The sequence below is a fragment of the Ambystoma mexicanum genome, chromosome 5q (genome assembly GCF_040938575.1).
Source record: "Ambystoma mexicanum isolate Mex_15411 chromosome 5q, UKY_AmexF1_1, whole genome shotgun sequence".
Taxonomy (NCBI): domain Eukaryota; kingdom Metazoa; phylum Chordata; class Amphibia; order Caudata; family Ambystomatidae; genus Ambystoma; species Ambystoma mexicanum.
In genome coordinates, this window is record NC_090933.1 from 94,270,348 (window position 1) to 94,294,455 (window position 24,108).

The following is a 24,108-nucleotide window of genomic DNA, read 5'->3' on the forward strand; positions in this document are numbered from 1 at the left end:
GTAACGGTGGACCCTCATGCATCACTGTACCGAGTTGCAACGACGGGCGGGGCGTCCCATTTGTGAGTGAAGGCAGTTGCCATTTTCACACACAGCCGCACTAGATGGATTAATTTGTGATTTCAAGCGGCCACAGATGCCTTTTCGACGTGATGTTGCAAATGAGGAATTCGAAGGGCGGCGCTTTCGGTTATCAGCTAGCGGCGAGGAGATGCCCACAGGTCTGACTGCAAATATAACGTTCTATTGTTCAATGTCCTTGGGACAGGGGCCATGGCGAGGATGCAATGATTGATATGAATAGTTTGGGATGCGCAATAGCGAAGTGGACGATGAGGCCGGACGTTCCCAAATACATGTTACTTCACAACACTGGAATTACGGGCTGGGGCACAGTGGATTTTGCAGGCTGCATAACGCACAGACTCAATGGAATTCTCACATGTTATGTGAGTATGGAAACAGGCGTTATCATTACGGGATGAGGGAATAATGAATGGATGCATGGACAGATGATTTGATACAGTGTTTGCCATGTACAGGGCTTCTTGGAATCTGTCCGCCTCCCCTGCGCTATGTGATGCAGGGCTGCCATAGTGGGACCATCGTCTATCTGGCCTTGTTGAGCCCTCCCTGTCTCGACGCGCCTTCAGACACTTGTGTCCATGCACGTTACCAATCCCATCTGATGGATTCTGTTTTCACAGACGCATGCACAGGTACACTCGTTTGTGATGGTGTTTTCACCTCGATATAAATAGTTATGAGTCGCAAGTGGTTTTGGGGTGGTGATGATCCTTTGGAGTGGGCTAGCATGCATATGGCTGTGGATTTAGTGTGATCATTGAAGTGAGTTGTTCGAATGTAGTTCTGATGGCCATTCTATTCTTTTTCTTTTCTTTTGGTTGACAGGTATCTCCTCCCCTTTTGCCACTGCCATCTGTATGCCACTCCTGCAGATGGCTTTTACTCCCGACACCTGCTGCTTCGTGTTAATCAGTGGAGCAGCATTACGATCTTATGGGACGATCGCCAATGGGCCACATGCCCTTACGCAGTACTAGTGGCTCGGAGCAACATTTCGGCCTTTCAGCTGGACTAGTGCCTCCCCATTGGGACGGCCCTGCGGTTCTGTGCGCTTCCATGTTGCCTTTTCGTACGAGAATGTGGCCCTGTGTACCATGAAGGAACAGGGCGTCACACAAGAAGTAGCTGGTCATTTCTTGCGGATGCAGCCCACAATGGTGAAATGTGTTTTGGAGTTCATGGCCTAATGGCTGTATGGGCTTGGTGAATTTGTTGTGCATTAAATTTCTATTCTGATATGGGCCGTGTAGCGTTCTTCTTTGCAAGTGATGTGGCATATTCCTATTTGGGGAGCGATGTATTGTGAGGAGATCTGCATTGGGTTCCAGCTTCGGAGTATAGTTGCGTGGTACTGTGCTGGGCGCGTTTGCCTACGAAGCCCAGTGAGGTCAGGGATGAGGGCTGCCAATATGACTGTTTGAATGATGTCATGCTCAGGGGCGGGGGATTAGGTTTTGTGTAACAGATGCCGGTCAGCCAGGTGGACTGGTGGAATGATGTGATTTTCTGAATATTGCTGGTCACAGGTGCCTGTGTTTGCGTGCGTTTCTTGGTGGGGGACTGAGGTCATGTCCATTGGAATGGCTTCTGTATTCGTGCCATCTGTGCCCTGCAGCTCCCATTGGCCCCTCTTGAGATTCTTTTGTTCGTTGGCATGCATGGGTGACTTGTACATTTCACTGGTTGCATTGTGACTTCATTGCACCTACGGGGAGTTGTACTATGTGGCCAGGGAGCGGTGTACAGGCACTCAGTGGGGCCGTTTACGGTTGATTCGCGATGCCGTACTTCTCACCATGGCGGAATGGTACTTTCCGCCGTGCTTGATGGCGTTAGGTACATGTCCGCTAGGGTCGGAATTTGCGTACCCTTGCGCCATGGTGGTATTTACGGTTTGGCATGGCGCGTGCGTGCGTACTTGGTGCAGTTAGCGTTGGCGTTCACTACGGTGTCGCTAATGGCATCGTACTTTGCGGTGACGGGTCATAGTCGCACCGAGCGCTATTCGATGGCGGTATTGCATTTCCGCCATTGTTTTTCGATTTCCGCCAGGGTCGTAATGAGGGCCATATTCCTTTAGGAGCCACCTTTCACAGTTAAAAAATAGAACAAAAAAAAAAAAAAACATGTATATACTCCATCTACTTTTTATTTCTCAGTAAAGTACAATAAGATTTTCTAACATTTCCATTTGCATTTTGTGTTATGCTAATGGGAATATTGTGGCGTTCATTCGCCGTTCCAGGGACTGGAACGGCGGATAGCGGCCCTGCAGCCCAAGTTATCAGCCCAAGCAAAGCAAGGGTGGATAATGAACTGTTCGCAGACTTTTGCGGCAAAAACACTCGTTTTTTTGCTTCTTGCAGCCATATCCCATCCCATCCCATCCTCATCACCCCTCACCTCCCCAGAGATTATTTGATAAGTTTGACAAGTGCAATGTTGTGTTTTTTAATATGCTTTTATCGCGATGTCCGCGGACACCGGCGAAGTCTGCGAATCCAAGATGGCGGGCATTTCCAAAAATCTGACGCACTTCACGCTCTTCACCATCCAATCAGCGAACACGTCGCATGTCAGCGGACACGACGCAAGCCGATTAACCAATCAGAGTCCTGTCCGCGGAGCAAACAGGGAAGTGTGGCCAAGGAGCGGACATAGATATCACTAATTATTTGTGACCTACTTTTTGGTTGTTTTAAAAAATACTACTGGATGGATTTTCACCAAGCACGCTTTCCGGACCAAGCCGCTGCTCCTGCCGCAAATTTTGTGAAAATCCGTCCAGCGGTTTGGGCTGTATGGCTGAATCCAGCTGAAAAGTGAAAGAGTTGTAGAGAATTGTGAATCCAAGTGGTCCTGCGGCAGGTCAAGCTAGAGTCGAACGTCTTTGATGTTAATACAGTGAAGAAAGTTTGTGTCAAAGTAGATCAAGTTGGTCCAAGCCCGGCAGAGGCTGAGCCGGGGTGAACAGAAAATCACCCGAGAATGTGTACATGTGAAATCCTAAGAAGAAAGGAACTTTGATGTTTGTTGTGCTGCATCAGGCCCTCTGAAAAAGAGACTTTGAATGGGAATGGCACAGAAGGCCTAGGATGTTGAAATTTTGAACTGCACCCTCATGCTAGAGAAGCCAGAGACTGTGCTAAGCTCGAGTGTGCCGCCTTGTCCCGTGCTGAAAACGTGTGCAAGGAAAGCCAATGGCTTGAATATCATGACATATTTCTTGAAAACTTTACTTTTGCACAACATTGTTTCCCCACACGATTTGTATTTAGAAGTAAGGATTGGCAATAGGTTTATTAGTATAGGCCCCTTTTATTTTGACAAGACACACACTAGAACTGCACTATTATTTATTTGATGGTCGTAGCTTGCTCCCATCTTTAGATTTAGGATTAGATAGGCATTTTCCAAACCAAGGTGAAGTTCAATAGACACCCTTGAACCGTGATCACTTGTGTCTGTCTTACTGTTCGATGCCATGCCTTCCTTACAGAGAGCACACCTGCAACCTATTAAGTGGTTGCAGGTGTATGAAATGAGAGACAAAGAACACCAAAGTGAGCAACAGGGAGGCCTGTGAGGTGGAGAGACTAGCAGGGGACCCTTGGAAAAAGGAGGGAACCTCGGATAAAATTGAATCCCTCTCTTCTCAGACCTTACATATCCGAGAGACAGATAATCTTGACATTCTTACCAAGAAAATCTGTTCTAATCTTAAACTAGTGGCAGACTCTCTCGCTCCCATAAAAGACAAAAAGAAACCGATTGAAAGGAAACTCACTAATCCTTGGTTTTCGCCCGAACTCCAATCTCTTAAAGCCCTCTCTCTCAAGCTATTCTATTTCTGGAAATCAATCTTCCACAGCACTCTCCAACTATAAGGAAGCTGCAAAAAATTACAAAAGGGCGGTTATTGATGCCAAGAAATCCTACCTGGATTCCAGAATCTCCCAGGCTATATCGAACTCTAAGGAACTATTTAAAATATTGAAAGAACAAGAGTCCGTCCCAGAACCGACACTATCCGCCATTATTAAAAATGACGAGTGGTGTCTGGATATTCAGACCGCCATGGTTAATAAATTGGACGGTATCCGGGAATCTATAGCAACCAAAAAAGCAGCCTCTGACACACCAGATATCGACCTAGTTAGTAATACCTTCATCAGGGATCCCAATATCCCCATCTTTGATTTTACACCTATATCAGAGGAGGAGTTGGCTTCCATTATTAATAAACTTAAGGCAACCAACTGCACAGGGGATCCCTGTGCTTCGACAATTATCAAAACCTGTCCCCCCTCTCTTGTTCAAGCCATATGTAAATTTGTAAATGCCTTGTTGCAGAACTGTTCGATCCCAGACGATATGCAACAAGCGTGGGTTACTCCCTTACTGAAAAAACCCAGCTTGGATCAAAACGTCCCTACAAATTATAGGCCCATAACTAACACTCCTTTCTTGCTTAAGATACTGGATCGAGTAGCATATGTTCAAATAGCGCAACATCTAAATGCCCACCCTATTCTTCATCCTTTTCAGACAAGGGTTTGGTACGGAGACCTCGCTTCTTGACCTTAAGTCACAGTTACTACAAAGAATGGACTCTCAAAAGATCGCTCTTTTGATCTCCCTAGATCAATCGGCAGCATTCGATCTCGTCGATCATGCCATATTAGCAGACAGGCTCATGTCAGTAGCTAACTGTTCGCAGGCCGCTTCCAACTGGATACTTTCATTCCTATCCAACAGGTCTAGCAGGGTATGTGCCAACAATGCCAAAGCACCTGCAATTCAAACATTGTTTGGAGTGCCACAAGGCGCCAGTTTGTCGCCTTGCATCTATAACATCTTCATGGCTCCTTTCTTTGCCCATCTGGCCCATGAGGGCATCCTCTTTTCCAACTATGCAGATGACACTCAATGTGTCATCCCTCTTACAGGCCAGCATTCGGAGGATGAAAAAGAACTTAATCGCATCTTTGCTATGATAGAACAATGGATGATGCTGAATAACCTTGCACTCAATCGCAGCAAGACAGAACTCATGGTTGTAGGATCTGATAGCATCATAGCCAAATTAGACTCAACTTACAAACATTTCCATCTGGGAGATGCTCTAATTTCCACTCTTCCCCAAGGTTAAAATCCTAGGCGTGGTTTTGGATCAATCACTCAAGATGAATTCTTATGTGGCCAGTACCGTTTCTTCCGCCAACTATTATATTAAATTGTTATCCCATCTGCGTCCATACATCTCCCAATCCAATGCTGAGACCATCGCCCGAGCCATTATCGGCTCCAAACTAGACTACTGTTCTAGCCTATTAGCAGGCTCCAGTAAAAAAATCATCAAGCGCCTTCAGGTGGTTCAGAACGGAGCTGTTAGAGTGGTATCTGGTCTTGCATATAGGGCACATGTCTCAGAGGCACGTCGAGCACTACACTGGCTGCCCGTGGAATCAAGAATCTCCTTCAGACTTATGGTCATTACTTTTAAATGCCTTCAGGGCAAGATGCCCTCCTACCTGCAAAGGTACATTGGAATAAAATCTTCTGCCAGAAACCTTCGGTCCAACAACCGGAACCTGCTCCAGCAGCCCAGAGTCAAAGGCAAAAAGGCACAATGTGGTGCTTTTGCCTCAGCTGCACCGGCGCTTTGGAACACTCTGCCAGACCAACTGAGAAATTCATCATCCCTGAATACATTCAAGAAGGGCGTTAAAACCTTCCCCTTCAAATAGTTGCCCCTGGTTTTCAGTTACTCTTTCCATTAGATCGTTCAGCCTCTCTATCTCCCCTTTCTTCTATGTTTTTGTCTGCGCCCTCACACCTATGGGTTTATGGTGTGCCATACAAATGCTATAAAGTAAAATAAAGTAAAGCTAAAATACTAAACTAGCGTGATAGAGAAAGGATCCTGGAATTTTTTCATCAAGGGGGGCACAATCCGCAGGGCATCCGTCTCAGTCACAGCCTATCCAGACTACACACTCCAGGTGCAACGACGGCGACTCAACTTCGGGGCAATAAAGAGAAGGCTGCGGGAAGCGGGCCAAAGATACATGCTGATGTATCCTGCAAGGTTGAAGGTGTTCCACAAGAACAGGACTCTATTTTTTGACACCCCAGAGGAGGCATCGGATTGGCTGGACGCACAAAATTGCCCGGAAGGAAAGGGTGGCCAGAAGGAAAGCGGCGCAGAGAAATGATGCAGAGATACTGGAGAATGAGGTGCTGTATAAAATGAGACAATGGGACTTGAATATAGTCGTGTCACTCAAAGGGGAAGCAAACAAGCTGTAGCACATAGCAGGGAGATACAGAGTACCCAATCTCACACTCCTTTAGATAGGTTAGTTGAGTTACCAGTAGAGCGGTAACCACCTGCTGGGTCCCCGGTACCGGACTAGCCAGACGGGGCCAAATGCGGGATTGCCTGAGATCCAGGGATGGAGCAGGGCAACAGTTGGGGTTGGAACGGGAGGGGGAGGGGAGGGAGTTGGTGGAGTTTGTAGAGATGTAGGAAGGGAACGAGCATGCACCCACACACCTCTGAGGTTGGGAAGGGAGTTGGGGCGTGTGTGGGGGTAGTAGTTAGAGAGCGAGCATGTACCCGCACGCCTCCGCGTGTAATTCAAGATGAGCATCCCCGAGCCGGGAACCCCGGAGAGAGAGAAAAGAGTAGGGACCGAAAGGGGGATGGGTGACACAGTGGTAACCTGGAACGTCAGGGGGCTCAATACTTACCTGAAGAGAAACAAAGTGATGATGTACTTGAGGAGGCAAAAAATAGATGTAGCCCTGTTGCAAGAAACCCACCTCATGAAGGAGAAACAGGAGATAATCAAGAAAAAAAATGGAAGGGCACTACTTTGGGTGCCACTTTCTCATCATACGCCAGTGGGGTGATTATATGGGTGGCACCTCATGTGCCTCTCCAGATATTACAGACAGTAGAGGAGCCGGATGGGAGGATGGTGGCACTTCGGGGACTTTTGGAAAACAAGGAAATAAGTATCATAAATACATACGCTCCGAATCAGGATACTGTGTCATACTACAAATCGCTGTATAGGAAGATTAGCCCCCTCGTAGACGAGCTGGTCATTTTGCGGGGGTGGGGGGGAGAATTTTAACTGCACACTAGACCCCACACTAGATAGATCGGACACGAAATTTGATAGACCCACACCCGCAGCGAGAGCATTACGAGCCCTCCAGAGGGATTTTGGACTCGAAGACAGCGAGACACTACTCCCACTACGTGGCCCCACACACTCTATACACAAGGTTGGACTACATGTTCACCAACCCCAGAGTATCTAGGGAGGTGGTGGGCTCAGAATACAAAGCCAAGATTTTGTCTGATCACTCCCCCTTGGTCCTGGAGTGGAGACACTGGTCCCTTGAGCCAGAGTTCCCACATGGAGACTCAGAGCCGAGGCTCTGAGAGACGCTTCATTTCGTGAGAACCTCCGGGAGGAGATAATTATTTTGAACTTAACACGGGAAGTGTGGAATTGGATGGGACCTTGTGGGAGGCCTTCAAGGTGGTAATCAGAGGGGCGGCCATTGCCAAATCCAAAGGGCTCCAAAGAGACATAGAGCGAAGTTGCAGGATATCGAAAAGAGACTGGAAACAATAATAGGGAAGGAGGAGACCTCACAGGAACACTCTGAAGTGGGCGAGCCAGCTGCAATTGTTTGAGGGGGGAGCTATGGGACAGGCTCAGTAACTTAAATTATAAGAAATATATTGAACGAAAACATGCGGGTGGGGACAAACCAGGGAGGCTGCTAGCGTGGCTGTATAAAAACGAGGAACAAAGGCCAGTGATTAGGGAGGTAATGGGAGAGGCGGGACTGATCTGTAATACCCAAGAAACGGTGAACGAGAGATTCCTCGAATTTTACAAACACCTCTACGTAGGTGTGGGGCAGGACTTGGAAAGAGAAACTCTTGAGGTCTTAGAAGACAAAGGATTGCCCCAACTAAGCTCCGAAGATAGAGAGAACTTAGAAACCCCGCTGGAGGAACTAGAGGCAGTGGCGACACATCTACCCACGTGCAAAGCCCCTGGCATGGATGGGCTCCCCAGTGAGTTTTATAAAACATACAGACAAGAGATCCTACCCCCACTGTTGGCCATGTTGAATGAGGCATATGAGATTGGAAGACTGCCCGAGTCCCTGAGAGAAGCAATAATCATCCCCCTCTTCAAGCCAGGCAAGCCCAGTGTGGACTGCGTGTCGTACAGACCACTGTCCATGCTGAACCAAGACAGTAAGATCCTAACCACAGTACTCGCTGATAGACTTAAACCAATGATAAATAAACTAATACACCCCGACCAAACAGGTTATGTTCCGGGTAGGAGCATATCTGATAACCACAGAAGGCTCCATCATATCATAGAGCAGACAGAGGGCGACCCAGACGAAATGGCTGCAGTCTCACTGGATGCAGTTAAGGCATTTGACTCGGTCCGATGGCCTTGGCTGATGGCGGCCTTAAAGGGATTCGGGATGGGACCTGGGTATTTGCGGTTGGTGGGAATGTTTTATAGCTCCCCCATAGCCAGAGTAAGAACGGGTAAGATCATATTGGAAAGCTGGTAGCTGGGCAGGGGCACGAGACAGGGCTGCCCATGGTTGCCAATGTTGTATATATTAGCTCTTGAGGCCCTGGCCATCTACCTCAGACAACAATACAGCGAGATAGGGGTGCGTACCAAAGGGGGACCGCACTGGATATCGCTATACGCAGACGATATGCTTGTATACCTGCGCTACCCCGAGGAGAACCTGCAATACATCTTAGAAGTGATGGAACACTATGCGGCCTTCTCCGGGATTAAGGTCAACCCCGATAAATCAACTATGTTTCCCCTGGGCAGATTCAGAGACACTTCACAAACTAACCTGCCCACCCTGCAAATAGCATGGCAGACCGATACGTTTAGATACCTGGGGATTAACATCTATCATACGGTAGCGGCCAAGCACATACATAATACAGAGAAAGCAGTGGAAGCCGTGAAAAATAGCATGGAATTTTGGGCCAAGCTACCCTTGGCTATGGTGGGAAGAGCGGCCCTGCTGAAGATGATGGTTCTGCCAAGGCTGCTGCACTACTTTTCTAACATCCCATACATGGTGCCTAAGCGCTTCTTTACTAAACTGCATAGCCTGTGCAGGGGCTTCCTGTGGCATAACACAAGAAACAGAGTGGCCCTGTGGAAGCTTCAGAACGCATATGATAAAGGGGGGATTAAGTTACCAAACTTTGAGATATACCACTTAGCGGCGCAACTACAATATATGGCCAGGTGGCTGGCGGAAAACGAGACGGCAGAATCCAGGCTGCTGAAGGAGGAAAGTGCCCCTTACTTTTTGCGAGAACTAATATGGCTTCCCAAACCAGAGATGAAAGGGAGACCAGGATTGCTCAGATTGAGGTGGGAGGTATGGCACAAAGCGTGCCGGTCCATGGGGGGCGTGGCCCTGTGGTCCCCGCAGGCACCACTGTTGGCGCTATGCGAAGCAGATGTCCAACTCAGAAGAATGATCCGAAAATACTGGGAACCTGTGGGCCTAGCCATCCTGTGGGACATTTGGCAGGACGGAGAGGTTGTAGATTTCCAAACAATAGTGGAGGAGACCGGGGTACAGCCTGGACAGTACATCACATATAACAGAATTGTCAAAAAAGTGAAAGAAACATGGTCTGAGCCAGAGTTGGCGGAGCTCCCGATCTCGGCTATCGAAACAATGTATGACATCTCTGAGGGGGGGCACAAAATATCCAGGATTTACGAATTAGCAATGCTGAAAGTGGGGTAAGAGCTCACTGATCTAAGGCGGGACTGGGAGGAGGAGACAGTCAATGGGAGAGGGCCCTAAAATATCACAAGAAGGTGTCTAGAAATGCCAGGTTAAAACAAATCCAACTTTATGTCACTCATACAGCATATATGATCCCCCGTATGATAGCGAAATTTGGAAACGCAGAGGCACAAAAATGCCCCAATTGTGGTGAAGAGAGAGCCGGGATGATCCACATGTTCTGGGCATGCCCGGAGGTCGGGACATTTTGGGGGGAGGTGAAACTCAAGCTATCCGACAAGGGGATTATGGTAGATTTAGAATCCATCTGGGCATGCATGCTAGGGGGGATTCACCAGGCCACGTAAATTGAAACATGTATGCAAACTCAAAGACTTAGCATACATCCTGGGCAAGAGGAGAATCACCATGAGCTGGAAAGCTGCTCACAGACCTAGAGTGGAGAGGTGGTGGTGGGAGGACCTCCTCAAGTGGGCAGATGCAGAGACAATGGAATGGTATGAGGCGGCCAGCAAAGGAGAGGGAGAGGAAGTAGGACCACTGATGGAATGGAGACAAATGATAGCCTTGCTACATGGGTTCACCAGTAGTGCCCCCAGTGACGAGGACTTGCTTGAGAACCTCGAGGAGGACTTGCCCTGAGCAATTGTTACCGGAGGTACAAGGAGTAATGCTCAAGTTTTTTTTTTCTTTTTGGGGAGGGAGGGGGGGAGACATTATAGAAGTTGAACAGTTAATACATATTGTGAAACACATGCGACTGCAAATGTCGGGAATGTTGTTATATGTTGAATTAATAAAGAAATAATTAAATACATTTTAAAAAAACACTGTTTGAAGCCGGTGAGTGTCTGGGAGGGCGCTCGAACACCGGGCACTCCCATTAGACCGGAATTAAGTAATAGTCAGTGAAATGAAGTAACACAGATGCATATTGAATGCTGAACTGAATGGAAACATTACACTAAGTAACATGAGCATATATTGAATACTGAATGTATTTAACAACAAATTGATTGAAACCTAGAAACTAAACACATTGAATATTAAAATGAATAAAACCTATGGGCAAAGCAAATAACAAAGAACCGCCCAAGTGCCCATGTGAAAGTGAGTGACAGAAAAGGGTGCAAGTGTGTGGGACAGGAACAAAATACCCAAAAGTGAACGTTTATGAATTAATGCAATGCAGCAAGGCCAAAGACTGGCAAGAGGTGGGTGACACCTGATGGCAGTTCCAGGAGGCTGACCAAGGGAAGCCAGGAGTGTAATACAACACATAAAGCCAAGAGGCCTAAAAAGAGGAACTAAGTGATGGTGATTTGGTGCACAGGAGCAAGTGCCAAAGTACCCATGTGGTATGAAGAGCCCAGGAATCCTGGTTGCGCGACCTGCGATGGGTGGTCTGTGGGGTCCGACAACTGCGCTTAGACCAGTGAACCCTGAATGCTGAAAGTCAAAGACATTGTGAAACAAACCAATGAAAGCACTGTACATGAACTGGTGAGGCAAATCAGAAAAAGGGTTAAGCAGACCTTCAGTTATGTGAAATCTTTTGAACAGACTGAAGCAAGTCTTAGTGGTGAAGATAAAGTCTTGGGGGAAGGGAACCCTGAGACTTCAGAAAACACATGTGTTGTCTTGAGAGCTGAGCCTCAAGATCTTTTGATTTTGAACTGTGTTGCTTGGAACTTGGGGAAGGGAACCCCGAGGATTGTCTGGAACTGTTTTGCCTTTAACAGGAGAATGGTAATCTTGAAACTTTTTTGTGGAACTTTCTTACACTTGGGCAAGGGGAGCTGAAAGAGAGCTGGGAGCTGGAAGCTGGAAGAAGCTCAGAACTTTGAGTTAAACAATATTACTTTCATTATTGACATCCCTACACATTGTTTAGTTTTAGTTGTGCGGGCAAGTATAGGTTTTGGAGACAAACAGACTTTTTAAGTTGAAATCTTTGACTCAGACTTTCCTTAGTCAAATCCCACCTTAGCATAGGGCAAGTGAGGCCTTCTACCACCTGAAATTTGATTTAATAAAGTTTTTTTTTTTAAGTCTGTTGTCTGTGTCTTACTTCATGATGCCTTCACAATTATCAGGAGAATGACTGCCTTTGCCTGGTATCTTGGCTTTAGAGTTCGTACAACTTTGGTTACTAGGAGAATGCCTCCCTTCACTAGCATATCGACAGTTCCACAAAACCAGGGGGAATGACTCCCTTCCCCTGGTCCACAATTCATGTAGCTTCAAATACACAGTTCTTAAATGTTAGAAGGGTACCCTTAACCTAGCTTCTTCTCTTCTTTGATTGGACTCACTTGGTAGCTCTCTTTACCAAGTACTGGAATGACAAAGAGGATTCGTGCTACTTGCTGATTTTGAGTCCCAGACCCCGACTTCTCCCTGTTTGATTGGGTGCACTTGGTTTACTCTCCTGCCAAGTATGACCATGAGGAAGCTGCCTCGCTTCCTGGTTTGGGTCCCAGACCATCGTTTCCCTCGCTCCTCAGTTAAGTTCACTTGGCTTACTTTCTCACCAAGTGCTGATATGAGAAAGATGTCTCGCTCCTTGATGTGGGTCCCCGACACCTGTGTCCATCACTCGGGTGGCAGGTGGTTTCGTTAGGCCACTGGGACGAAGAAGTGTTCCTCTGATACAGGACCACTTTGCCGCCTGAACAGTGTCTCTACCGGACCTCCCGAACTTCCCCGTACCTGCCGTTGGGATCCGGTAGCTCTCTGGTTCTTCCTGGGATCAGGCATACTTGCGGCAGCACTGGCGTTCCTTCTCCCTTGGGTCGTAGACTGCTTGGTCTGTGTTCTGCTTCTCACGGCCTCACCACCACACAGTTCTTCAGGAATGGTGGGGAGGTGGCACCCTGCTTGGCCTCCTCAGGTCTTCCGTGGCTGCTTGCCTGAGTCCGCCACTCCACCTGGTTCTTCTCTGGACGAGATTCAAAATTCCAGGGTTTGTCGCAGGCTGAAGACACCAAGTCCTGCTTTGCTTTCCCTTTGTTTATGCTGGCTCCACTCTGGCACAACGTCCACACCTGCAGTAGTGGCTGTCATGGCGGTCCTTATTCCTCCTATGGGCCACCTCGTCCCATTACTTGTGTCAGGCAAACCCTCTGGGCTCTCAATGATCTTCGTCATCCCAGTACTTTTGGTTATGTTAACCTCACAGATGTTACAGAATTACATAGGTCTACTATCTCTATGGGAGGCCGTGTTGGAAGAGGGGTCTAGGGACTGTAGGGGTGTATAGGGTATGAGTGGAGGGTGGGTATACCGTGTTCTCCCCAAGAGGTTCTCCCTTGTCCACAGAAAGGAGGTCTCTTCCCATGAGATCCTCCACTGAGTACCACCCTTAAGGGGACTCGGGTAGCGGCCTCATCGCCCAGGAGCTCCCCTTTGGGGGGAGTGACGAAATCTTGGGATTCGTCACACCATGTATTTGTATGTGAATTTGACTTTTTCCGTTTATCCCTTCGTCTTGCTCTTTGTGCCGGTCTCTCCAACCATGATTATTGTGCGAGTCTGCTGACCCCAGTCTCAAAATAGAGACCAATACCTGAATATGTTGCTGCCGTATTTGTATTCATGTAATAACAGGGGAGAGCACTTCGATATACTGCCTCCAGGCAGTGTCGGCACGGCACGGTGGCATCTGCTCCGAACATCTTTCTTCCAGCGGATTGAATTCATCTCAGCACTTCTCTTCCACCGAACTAAGGGTACGATTCCTTATATCTAATGTCTTGAGGTGAGAGCCATAGTCCCACTGGTCCTGGGATTTCAACTTTCAAGTGGAGGGGGGGTAGGGGAGGATCAGCATCTACACTAATCATCGGCAAAGGCCCTACTAAGTCAACATTTCCCTCGATTCTCATATATGCCGAGAACACAGGGGTCATCATGTTTAAGGGAGATCTTTAATCTTAAAAGATTAGGAGTCCTTGTCCCCCAAGTTGTGCCACTCCCAGTGAGATCCCGCTTGCCCAAACCACTAGGGAGGGTTTTGCGAAGCAGGCTCACCTCCCTAGTCTCACAAGGGGTGGCACCCCCTTGGGGAGAAGGTACAAATTCCCTGGACTCGTCACAGTAGGCAGGTTCAGCTTCAGAGCCTGCAGGATCTTGGCTTGAAGTGTTTATTGTTAGGATCCCAGCTATCTGATAATGCAATTGTGTAATCATATAAGGAGTGACCATACCCTGGGCTTGCCTCTTCATCACAATCGCATCCAGATCACTCAGCTCCACAATGCTAGCTCAGGGTGCCAGGAAAGTAACACACCCAGCCTTTTGAAGGATGCCCTCCAGGCCTGTGTCTGTCACGAGGGCATATGTTCAAAACACAACCACTAAAAACACACAATTTCTGTTTAAGAAAAACATGAGACATTTTTAAAACCCAACTGCTAAGTGGAAAAAGGATGCACTGCATGTGATTTTATAACAGATTTATGCTGCAAAACCAGGTTTTGGTTAGGCTGATTCAGTCCATGAGGCATCTTTGGGTTATAAAATGGAAAGAGGTCAGTGTTTTAGGTTAGATTTTGAGTTACATTTAATTTACTTTGATTTGTATTAATTGAAAAATAAATGCTGGAATCATTAAACATGAAAATGTTTGTTTATTAAGGAAAAAGCAGGGACTATCCCTTATGAGAATGCTCCAGAATTACCTGTTGGCAACAACAGGCTATGTGTGAATAGTTCTGTTAGGTTTGGCTGACATAAGCAAGTGGAATGAGCAGCGTTTCCCCTTTGAAACACAATTTACTTGCTGTATAAGCGCCTTACAAATGCACGATAAATAAACAAATAAAAAGAGCCCACAAGTAGTTTACAGAATGGGTATGAGTACATCGAAGGGTCAGATGGGGAGTGCTGGTGGGTCAAAGATTGTGGCCTGGCCACCCAACACCCAAATAACAATGTGCTTGCAAGTGGAGAGAACTTCATTTGGGCCCTGTAGTTGTTGACAGCCAATGAGATAGTCTGGCTAGGGCACCTTATGCTAATCTATTGAAAAGTAGACTTATCTGCTCTAGTGGTCAATTTCTCTTGATATCAGAGGGCCTTTCTTGCTTTGTTGTAGTGCAGAGCCGATTTGATATTCCTACCCTGCAGAAGCTAAACAACTGATACTGCTTGTTTCTGAATATCATCAGTACTCCCTCCCCTGCACTAAAAATGTTCTTCCTAAATGTGTGTCCCACCCCCTTTGCTGCAGCCATTCTGGTTATGCTTTATGCCTCTGGCATGGCATTTATTTTACTGGGCAGCATTGTTAATGATTGAGAGATTTCTGTATTGAGTGGGCACTGCTGTGGTTAGTGTATATAACTGGGATTCGAAGGTCTGCGACTTTTGGCATTGGATACTTTCTATAAGTATTTTGGTCCTGTTGCCAGAAAGGCCCCACTTGCACCATGGGGTATTAGAAGCTACAATGGATATTGACTGAGTTTCGAAAAGCCCAGTCTGGAAGGACCCAACGTGAGTAATTCACATTAGTGGTACATTTTACAAATACATTGAGGTAATATTCAATTTTTTGTGGTTTTTGAAGTATATCATAAAAATAACTGTTCTAGGTCTTCGATTCGTTTTTATAAAATGAAGCATTTATTCTGGATACATAAGCATCTTTGTGGCGTCCAAGGCATTACGGTCTCGTTGACCATCTTCAGGGACCCAATTCTATGGGAATAACCAAATACATTCTGTAGGTATTGCATATAAACAGATATTTACTACATATCATTCTAAAGTGTGCTGGTGTATATATTACCTGTCCCGGGAGGATAGCTCAGCGGCAACGTGTTCGCCTTGGAAGCAAGGTGACACAAAGCAACACAGATTCGATCCCCGGGTCCGTGCTTAGACACCTCTGGGTATTTAAGCGCATTATAAATACGCAACTAAGACAAAAAACTATTACGCAACTAACAATTCCTGTAACAGCGCCTCGATGCCCGTGGGCTGTGTGAGCGCTTTAAAAATGCAAATAAATAAAATAACTAAAAAATAAATCAATGAGTCACTCCTATATATGCTTCATGACCTCCTCTCAGGGTGTGTTCTGGTGGGCTACCTTGAGCTCAGGGATGCTGACCTGGGGTGATCTTGAATATACTGGGGTACAAGATATGGTGTCACTAAATGGTAGGCAAGTATTTTCAAAGGTGCTAGGTTTTGAATAAAGCAGGGGTTGGTTACATACCTTGAGTTTTCAAGGTTTCTCCCACTCAATGTTCTCTCTTCCTGATGTCCTGTGTGTGGACACTGCAAAAAGAGAGGTAAGTACAATTGTACCTGTGAGTTTCTAACAACTTACTAGGTAATGTATTAGAATATGGGCCCAATAAGGTTACCCATCGGCATAATTTATCTTATGGAGGCGTTTACCTTGCTTGTTTGGGTTGTCCTCCTCTAAGGACATCAGGGACGATGTGTTACAGATCCCTGTGTCCAGAGAGGCGGTTTAAATGTAAAAATGGCGCTGGCAATTGGGTGCGTGACAATGTCTCCGTCCTGGTGACGTCATCACGTGCCAGCCGCATTTTGAATGTGCAACAGAGTGCAACATAGGTTCGAATCCAGATCCCGCACATAGAAACCAGTCGCTGGTATTAAGCGTGTTATAAATGAAAAATAGAATAGAATATTCAGTTGAGCGTACTTGTTGATACGAGAACATGTCTGGAATGGTGCATGTGCGGTGCAGCGTACATGCGGTACTAGATGTTATTGAAACCGATTGTATGCGTGTAAGACTTAAGGGGAACCATGTTTCTCAAATACCACAAAATTCAAAACACAATGGGCCTCATCACGAAAAGCGCCGGCGTTAATAGCCCTACCGCCAAACCCCTGGCGCTATTAGCACCGGATCACAGGTTTGGCGGAACGGTTATTGCCCATTCCCCATTCGGGAATTCCTCATTCCCAATTGGGCTCAAAATCGGCAAATTTGCCGCAGATTTCCCCCAGAAATCCGCCACGGTCATGATCTGGCGGACCCTTAAATGCGGCGGTAATAGCGCTACCGCCACTTTTAAGGGTTACCGCCAAACTCGTGATGAGGCCTAATATATTTTGCAAAAGGTTTCCATGGTTTGGTTAAAATGACGGTCTATTTCAGACACGCCACTGTATATATGGTTAAAATATATGCAATGGCATGTCTGAAATAGGCCGTCATTTTAACTGAACCGTGGTAACCTTTTGCAAAATAGCATGTAAGCTATTGATGCACGTCACACGTCGCACGCACCATTCCAGCCATGTTATTTTACCAACAAGTACCAGTACTTGCACAGTAAGTAATCTTCATGTCTCCTGTGCTCTTCTTCGTCCCGGTACTTTCTGATGTGGTTGTTTCTCCTACACTACAGAAATACATGGTTCTATTCTCAAGGAAATTGTTTGGCATGCAGGGGGTGGGTGTTAGGGAAGGTTGGGGTGTGATGTTGGCCAACGGGCCATACCCTAGGTGATATCCTTATCCCCAAAGAGGATGGAGTGGTAGGAGTCCTTCCCCATGAGGGCCTCCCGCATTATACCACCCCTAGAGGGACTATTCGGCTGCGGCCGTACCTCCCTAGCCACATGGGAAAGGGCTGCCCCCTAGGGAGAAGGGACGATCCCATGCAAATCGTCACATAACCCTACTTGGGACATGAAGTAAAAGAAAGGTAAAGTGCATAAAGTAAAAGAAACCAATTACATTGAAATAGGTACAGGTTTTTATTTTGCAAAACGTGCATGCACAAATACTAACTATACTGAAATTTGAAGATTTATCATTCTTATTCTCTAAATGTTACGACAATTTGTAATTATGAATGAACATTTTCCAAAGAGAAATATCATCTATTTACACTTAAAATATTTACAACATTTAACATAACATCTTTAAGGACCATCAGAATTTCAAATGGTTATTGATGGCAAGGGACAGGGGGTCTAGGGCAAGTATGAAGAGTGGGTAAGGTATGTAATGTGTGATATAAAGTAGCCTTTTCAGCACTTTGGTTTTTCCAAACTAACCAGGTTGTGTCCATTCATTGTTAACTGTTTTTTTTTTTGAAAAGCAATTGAAACAGATAATGTCCACCAATTGAGGAAATACATTGAGCCACATCCTATTCTTGCAAAAAAAACATCGCAAAAGCCAAAGAAAATAATTGTTAAGCTTCCTACCTGGAGCATTCACTGTAATATTGATTTTGTTGCAATAGTCTTTGTCGTTGCAGCAAAAAGGTTTTGTAAACACGTCATCCCGCACAGATGGGGCGCAGAGAAATGGCCTGTCCGTAGGAATCAAATCAGCGGCAGCAATACAGATATGGTTGTGTATAGTTTTTTCGCCAGTTCGCATTGCTGAAGCAAAACAAACGCCATCAGTAGCACACGTGAAGTTTTGTTTCACACAGTGGTCACAGTAACACTTCAATGCTGCAAAAAAAAAAGAAGAAAACAAAGAAAATTCAAATACTTAGGAATTTCAAAGGACTCAAACCTAAACTCTGTGTGTGGTGTGTGTGTCTCAAACAAGTAGTTGGTGGCCACTAGATGAAAAGGTTTATAAAGTCGAAACATAACACCATTCTCAAATCCAGGGGTCCCCATTCTTTTGAAGGCAATGTGCAAAATACGTGTATCAAGTTTAACGATGAGACACATCCATACTTTGATTTAACACATCCGCGTTCAGTTAGTGGAAAAATGATTGCACCATAAAGAAACCTAAGATTGCTAAGAGGATATGTTAATGTGCATTAATTAACAGTAATCTAGAACAAGTGCAATTCTGTTCAAGGCAGTTTATAATGGTCTTTAACGGTATTATACCCAGAGTTGGTGCTTACGAAGAACAATCAGGAAATTAGGAGGCAAGCAGGGCATTTTTAGACTCAATGGACCAGTGAAAAAATATGGCAGCGCTTAAGAAACATCACAGATAGGATGGAGTTCTTCTGGACATTTAGTGGCAAATGTATATTAGACATGAGTTGAAGCATTTAAAAGAAATGTGCCAGGTGAAGAAAAAAAAAAAATCACTCCCTTTGAGGTTTTGGGGATTATGCCTCCTTGGTTGTGAAAGTAAGCGTCCCCCAGTAAGGCAGTAAACCCCCCCCTTAATGAGAGGCAATAAAGGACACATCCCAGGAGGGAATGAGACCACGACCAAGTGCGGGTGAAGTTAAAATGTTTATCTAAATCAATATAGGGCATGCAAAGGACTCTACAAACTCAGAGCGCTCTGTCTGACAATAGCAAAGACAGCTAGTTATATTACAAATACACGTCATGCATGAGCTAAGCTATAGGGGCCACATCGTCTTTGGGATTGGATGGCGACGTCTAGCTACTATGTAGTTCATAGGCTCGGTGCTCCATGATTGGCGGGGATCCACGTGGTGCCACCAGATGTGCTTGTGTCAGCTGGGCTCATCGGGGTGGGGCTCCAGGGCACTGGCTGTCCACGGAGATTCACCACTTTGGTTCTAGAAACTTGCCCTTGTGGCCATTCATACTCATATATCACACTCGTCTATGCCAAGTTGTTATGTAAAACTTCTACGACATGAATCTAATACCTGGGTGGGGACACAGGAAAACTATATGCAATACGAGGCTTCCTCCATACATCATCGTAAAGTTGTCATTAACAAAGGGTCCAGTCTGATGGGTCCAGGTGTCTTATCTGGGGGCGCGGGTCAAGCTACCTTCATCATTTTGTCCTGTTATATGTAGTAAAAGATGACTCTGGGGGATGTTTGCACAAGGACGGATAACTGTCTTCGTGGTCTGTTGGATTTGGGGTGAACTGGAATACCATTAGGTCAGAGGGGACACATAGCTGGCACCTCAAAGGCGGCGGGATTTAGGACCGGGTGGCTCGTAATTCATTTGGCCTGGCCATGGCAGTACACAGTAGTTGTATGGCGGCCTCTGACATGGGGAGGTGAATACTTGAAGCGGGTCCAGCAGGAATGTGGAGAGGTGAAGCTGTGCTGCTCGAACACCAGCGAGCCACGCTGGGCCTAGGCGGGTGGAGGGGGAAGATGGCCTTGCAACTTTGTGCAAGTCTCTATTCACTGGGCTGCACAGATACTATTGGAGAGGACGGATGCTAGGGCTGGGGGCATTAGGGGAATTACAATTTTCTGCTGTTTCCATGTGCTCACATTAGTAGGTTCATGACAATGGAAGTTTTTCATTGGTACATACATTACATAGCGTTAGTCAGTCATATGCTTGCAATTCATGAGGAAGGTGAACATGTAACAAATGTGGGGTAGTGTCAGGTTGGGTTATATACTTGGGAGCAAGAAAGCAATGTGTTAATCTAACATTTTGATTATAGTAAAAACTGGCTCAATGCCCTAGGTGGCTTTCATATACTACAACATATTTCACCACATCATACACAAGTAATTTATATATTGCTTTTCTGTTACTCTTTTTACAATAGCAGCAAACATTAGTGGGTACAAAGCAGATTTTCGAGTGGTCGTGCACTGGGCCTTAGACCATGGAGGTGTCTCAGGGGTGAGCGGGGATCGCATTATCCGTTTTAACACTTTTTAACACATATCCTTTAGCAGTTTGGATAGCACTGGGAGGCTCGAGAGTTTAGCATATATGATTAACACTTCATCTGGGAGAGCGGGGCCGGGGGTCATGAGCACCATATATCACAAGTGAGAGGGGTTAGGCGCAGGGTCGAGGTATACTTGATAGGGACGACTTTTATTCTTTCCCAGACCTCACTGCAAGTCCAGTCACTTCTAGGGCAATGATGTACTGCGGAAGGTAAATGATACAGTGTTTGTTCTGTTACTTGTTCGCGTCTAGTTGCTCGTGAGAACGGGCCTTCTGCGGATCTGCCATGGAGTGGGGGTGGGGGGGGGGGGGGGGGGGGAGTGTAGGACTTTCTGTCTGCGGTCAAGTAAGGGCCGAACTACAGCAATTGTACGCAGACTGTTCTACTGAGGCATGGGTTCAGTGTGTTCAAAATGGAGTCTTTGTGTGTTATAAAATGGTGTCTATGTTATGCTACACTGCGGGCCGTGCAGTCTCATGTGTCGATCCGCAGCCACCCTGCCTCCCGGGCCCAGGTGCATGGGGGGGCTGCCGACGAGTCATGAGTCTCACGCAGGTGGGCAATGTGGGGGATGGGTGGTCCTAAAGACCTGTCCTCCCATACAGTTGCTATGAAAGTTAGTGGCACACTTGTAAAGCACCAGTGGGCTATTACTTTGGTCCAGACATTGTTGGGCATGAACACATTTTTTACTTATGGATTTGGGACTCTTCCTTTGGAAAGTGGTGCATTTTTAAACCTATTAGGCTAATATCATTGGTTACAACTTGCAGCATTTGAAGACCACTTTACAGAAATGGTCGGGGTTCCACTTTTGTATTTGGCAGAACCTATGCTGTGCGTTGCGTTACAAATGATTAACTCTTAACTCCACTGGATTTGAATCTGATGGCTTGCAAATTACCTTCTGATCGACAATTTAATATGCATTTGCCTTTTTTTTTCCCCCATTATCCACATGCCACATGACAAAGTATCAGACAATGACAGTTTTTCCACCAAACACTTCAATTAGTGTGCGATGAAGACTAGAAATGTGCCCCTGTCCCCAAGTGGGAGCCACACCCTTTGGGACGAGGGAGGTGAGCCTGCTCAGCTTAACACCCCTTAGGGGACAAGGCTCTCTCTGGTGGGGATTCTCCCCCCACAATCATTAAGGACAGGTAATCCCTAGATATAAGTGGTACTCTCACTTGTCTAAAGAATACAATAAGTTTGTTGGTTATATGGAAATTGACATATCTAATAAGGCACTACTTCATGGTTGTCCCTACTCGGTCACCGTCCTTCATCCAGCCCAAAGAACAAGACATACTCACACACCCTCAGTGCTGAGCGGGAGGACAGCCCCTCCACATTGGTAGAAGGAAAGGGTGATGCCAGCGGAGCCACACGAGTCAACACTCCTCCAGGGAGGTTTGTCTCCTCAGCCAAACACACACCCTTGCAGTGTTTTGACCCACAGTGAACACTGTAAAGTTGACGTAGCACTGAACAAGAAGTCCAGTGGATAGAGCTGGAGCCACCGAAAGGCGATGCAAAGCCATCGCCAAGACCTTGTCAGGAGCTGGCATGGAGGAAGCGATGAAAGCCACCGGCTGGCCCAATCCGCTCCACCATGCCAACAAGCTGGACTGGAGGAGCGCTGCCTGAAAGAAATAGGTATCGGGATACTCTGGGAAATTGAGAGGTGGGCAGCAAGGTCAAAAACGACCCCAAGACGGGGTGAGATCTGAACGACCCCGAACTGAGGTGAGAATAATTTCAGCCAGAGTTTGGCCAAGGAGAGAGAACACTCAGGTTTGGGTGTAAACAAGCAGACCCCAGCAGGGGGCAATTGACAGGAGCGGAGAGCAGATTATTGTCATCATTGGAAAGGGAGTCCAGCGGAGTATCTGGAACAGGACATTTTTTTGTATTTGATTTATAAACAAAACATTTACAAACAATTCAAATCATAATCAAAAATCGAAAAGATTTTTTATATGCATTCCCAAAACTTTTAATTAATTAAAAGATAAAATGTTCCTAAATTATTTACAGTCAAATTGAAAATGCTTTTTTTCTTTTATCATGGGAAGGCCAAGAGCAAGATCATTTTCATTAACATCGATTCGCGACAGAAGGATCTCCATACTATCCTCAAATTTGATTAGTGAGGGTACATTCGCAAGCTTTACATCTCATTAAAACTTTCAAATAAGGAATTTTTGGGCGGAATTAACATTTTAGCATAAATTGAAAGTTTTCGCCATTGGTATTTGGATGCCAGCAAACTAATTCCCAGTTCATGGTACAGGATGGAGTTTGGAAGTGCCATTGGTAGGGCAATCGTCTTTTTCCATATTACACCTCGTATGCGTTCAAGAATCGTATACAAGTCCAGGAGATACATGTCGAGTCCATAAAGTATAATGGACTCAACCTTTAACGTGTAAAAGTCAATAGGCAGAAAAGAGTATCTACAATATTTTTTAAAGCTAATCTTCATTTGAGATTGAAGAGGTCTGAGTTTTCCTGACAGATTTTGGTACCACATACGAAGTGAATTGCAATCAGATATTGTATAGCCAAAATACAGCAATTAGTAAACTCTTTCCATGGGACTGCCCATAATGGACCATTTATATGACTTTAGAGATTTTCTATTGGAGAAAATAATGATGTGTGATTTTTTAGTGTTTGTCTGTACATTGTGGTTAACAGCATATTCAGTAAAGGCATTAAGCTTACTTTGCAGCCCTTACAGAGTTCTATCATATAGAATGATATCATCTGCAAATCCCAGCCATCGCAAACGTAGATGGCCTAGTCAAATTGCAAACATATTTGCGTCTTACCAGAGATTATCAATATCGGAGAGGTATGGATTCAATAAGGTGGCTGCAAGGTTACACCCCTGCTTGACACCAATGCGAGTTGGAATCCGTGGCATGAGTGCACCTTCCTAATTCAATCGAATTTGAAAATTGGTAGGTCGATGCAGCATTTCAATCAGGCTGACTAAACCCGGTGGAAACCCTAGTTTACGCATTTTTTGCTAGAGAAGGTTTCCAATTTCACAGTCAAATGCTGCCGTAAGGTCTAAACGCAGCCATGTAAATAGGACCAGTGTTGGCAGACTTGACGCGGTTCAAGATGTGAGCTAGGATTGTGGCATTTAATGATGTGCCCATTGATTTTCTGAAGCCAACTTGGCATCTGGATAGAGTATCATGGTTATTCATAAATTCTTCAAGTTGTTTTAGAAGAATGATGGCGAAAACCTTGGCAGAAGCATCCATTAATGCAATAGGACAAATGTTGCATGGATTACTAGGAGCTCCCTTCTTATAAATGGGTATTATAATTGCAGACAACCATGAAGCTGGAATTTTTTGAGACTCAATGAGGTTATCAAACTTGTGTTTTACGATATTTGCCCCAAATAAATTTAGCTGCTTTAAAAATACAAGCGGGAAGACCGCCTGGGGCAGCTGCTTTGGAAAACGTTAGTTTGTTGATCGCACAGCGCACATCTTCGATATGAAACGGGTGTTGCATTAGAG

General features: G+C 45.8%; 1 protein-coding gene across 1 annotated transcript in view; it reads right to left on the bottom strand.

Moving 5' to 3' along the window:
* Positions 1–24,108, bottom strand: part of TGFBR1 (transforming growth factor beta receptor 1) — a 360,240-nt gene that overhangs the window by 287,460 nt on the left and 48,672 nt on the right. The window contains exon 2 of the mRNA XM_069620584.1: positions 18,151–18,405. Within this exon, the coding sequence (XP_069476685.1) occupies positions 18,151–18,405 (255 nt within the window). The remainder of the gene's footprint in view (positions 1–18,150; positions 18,406–24,108) is intronic.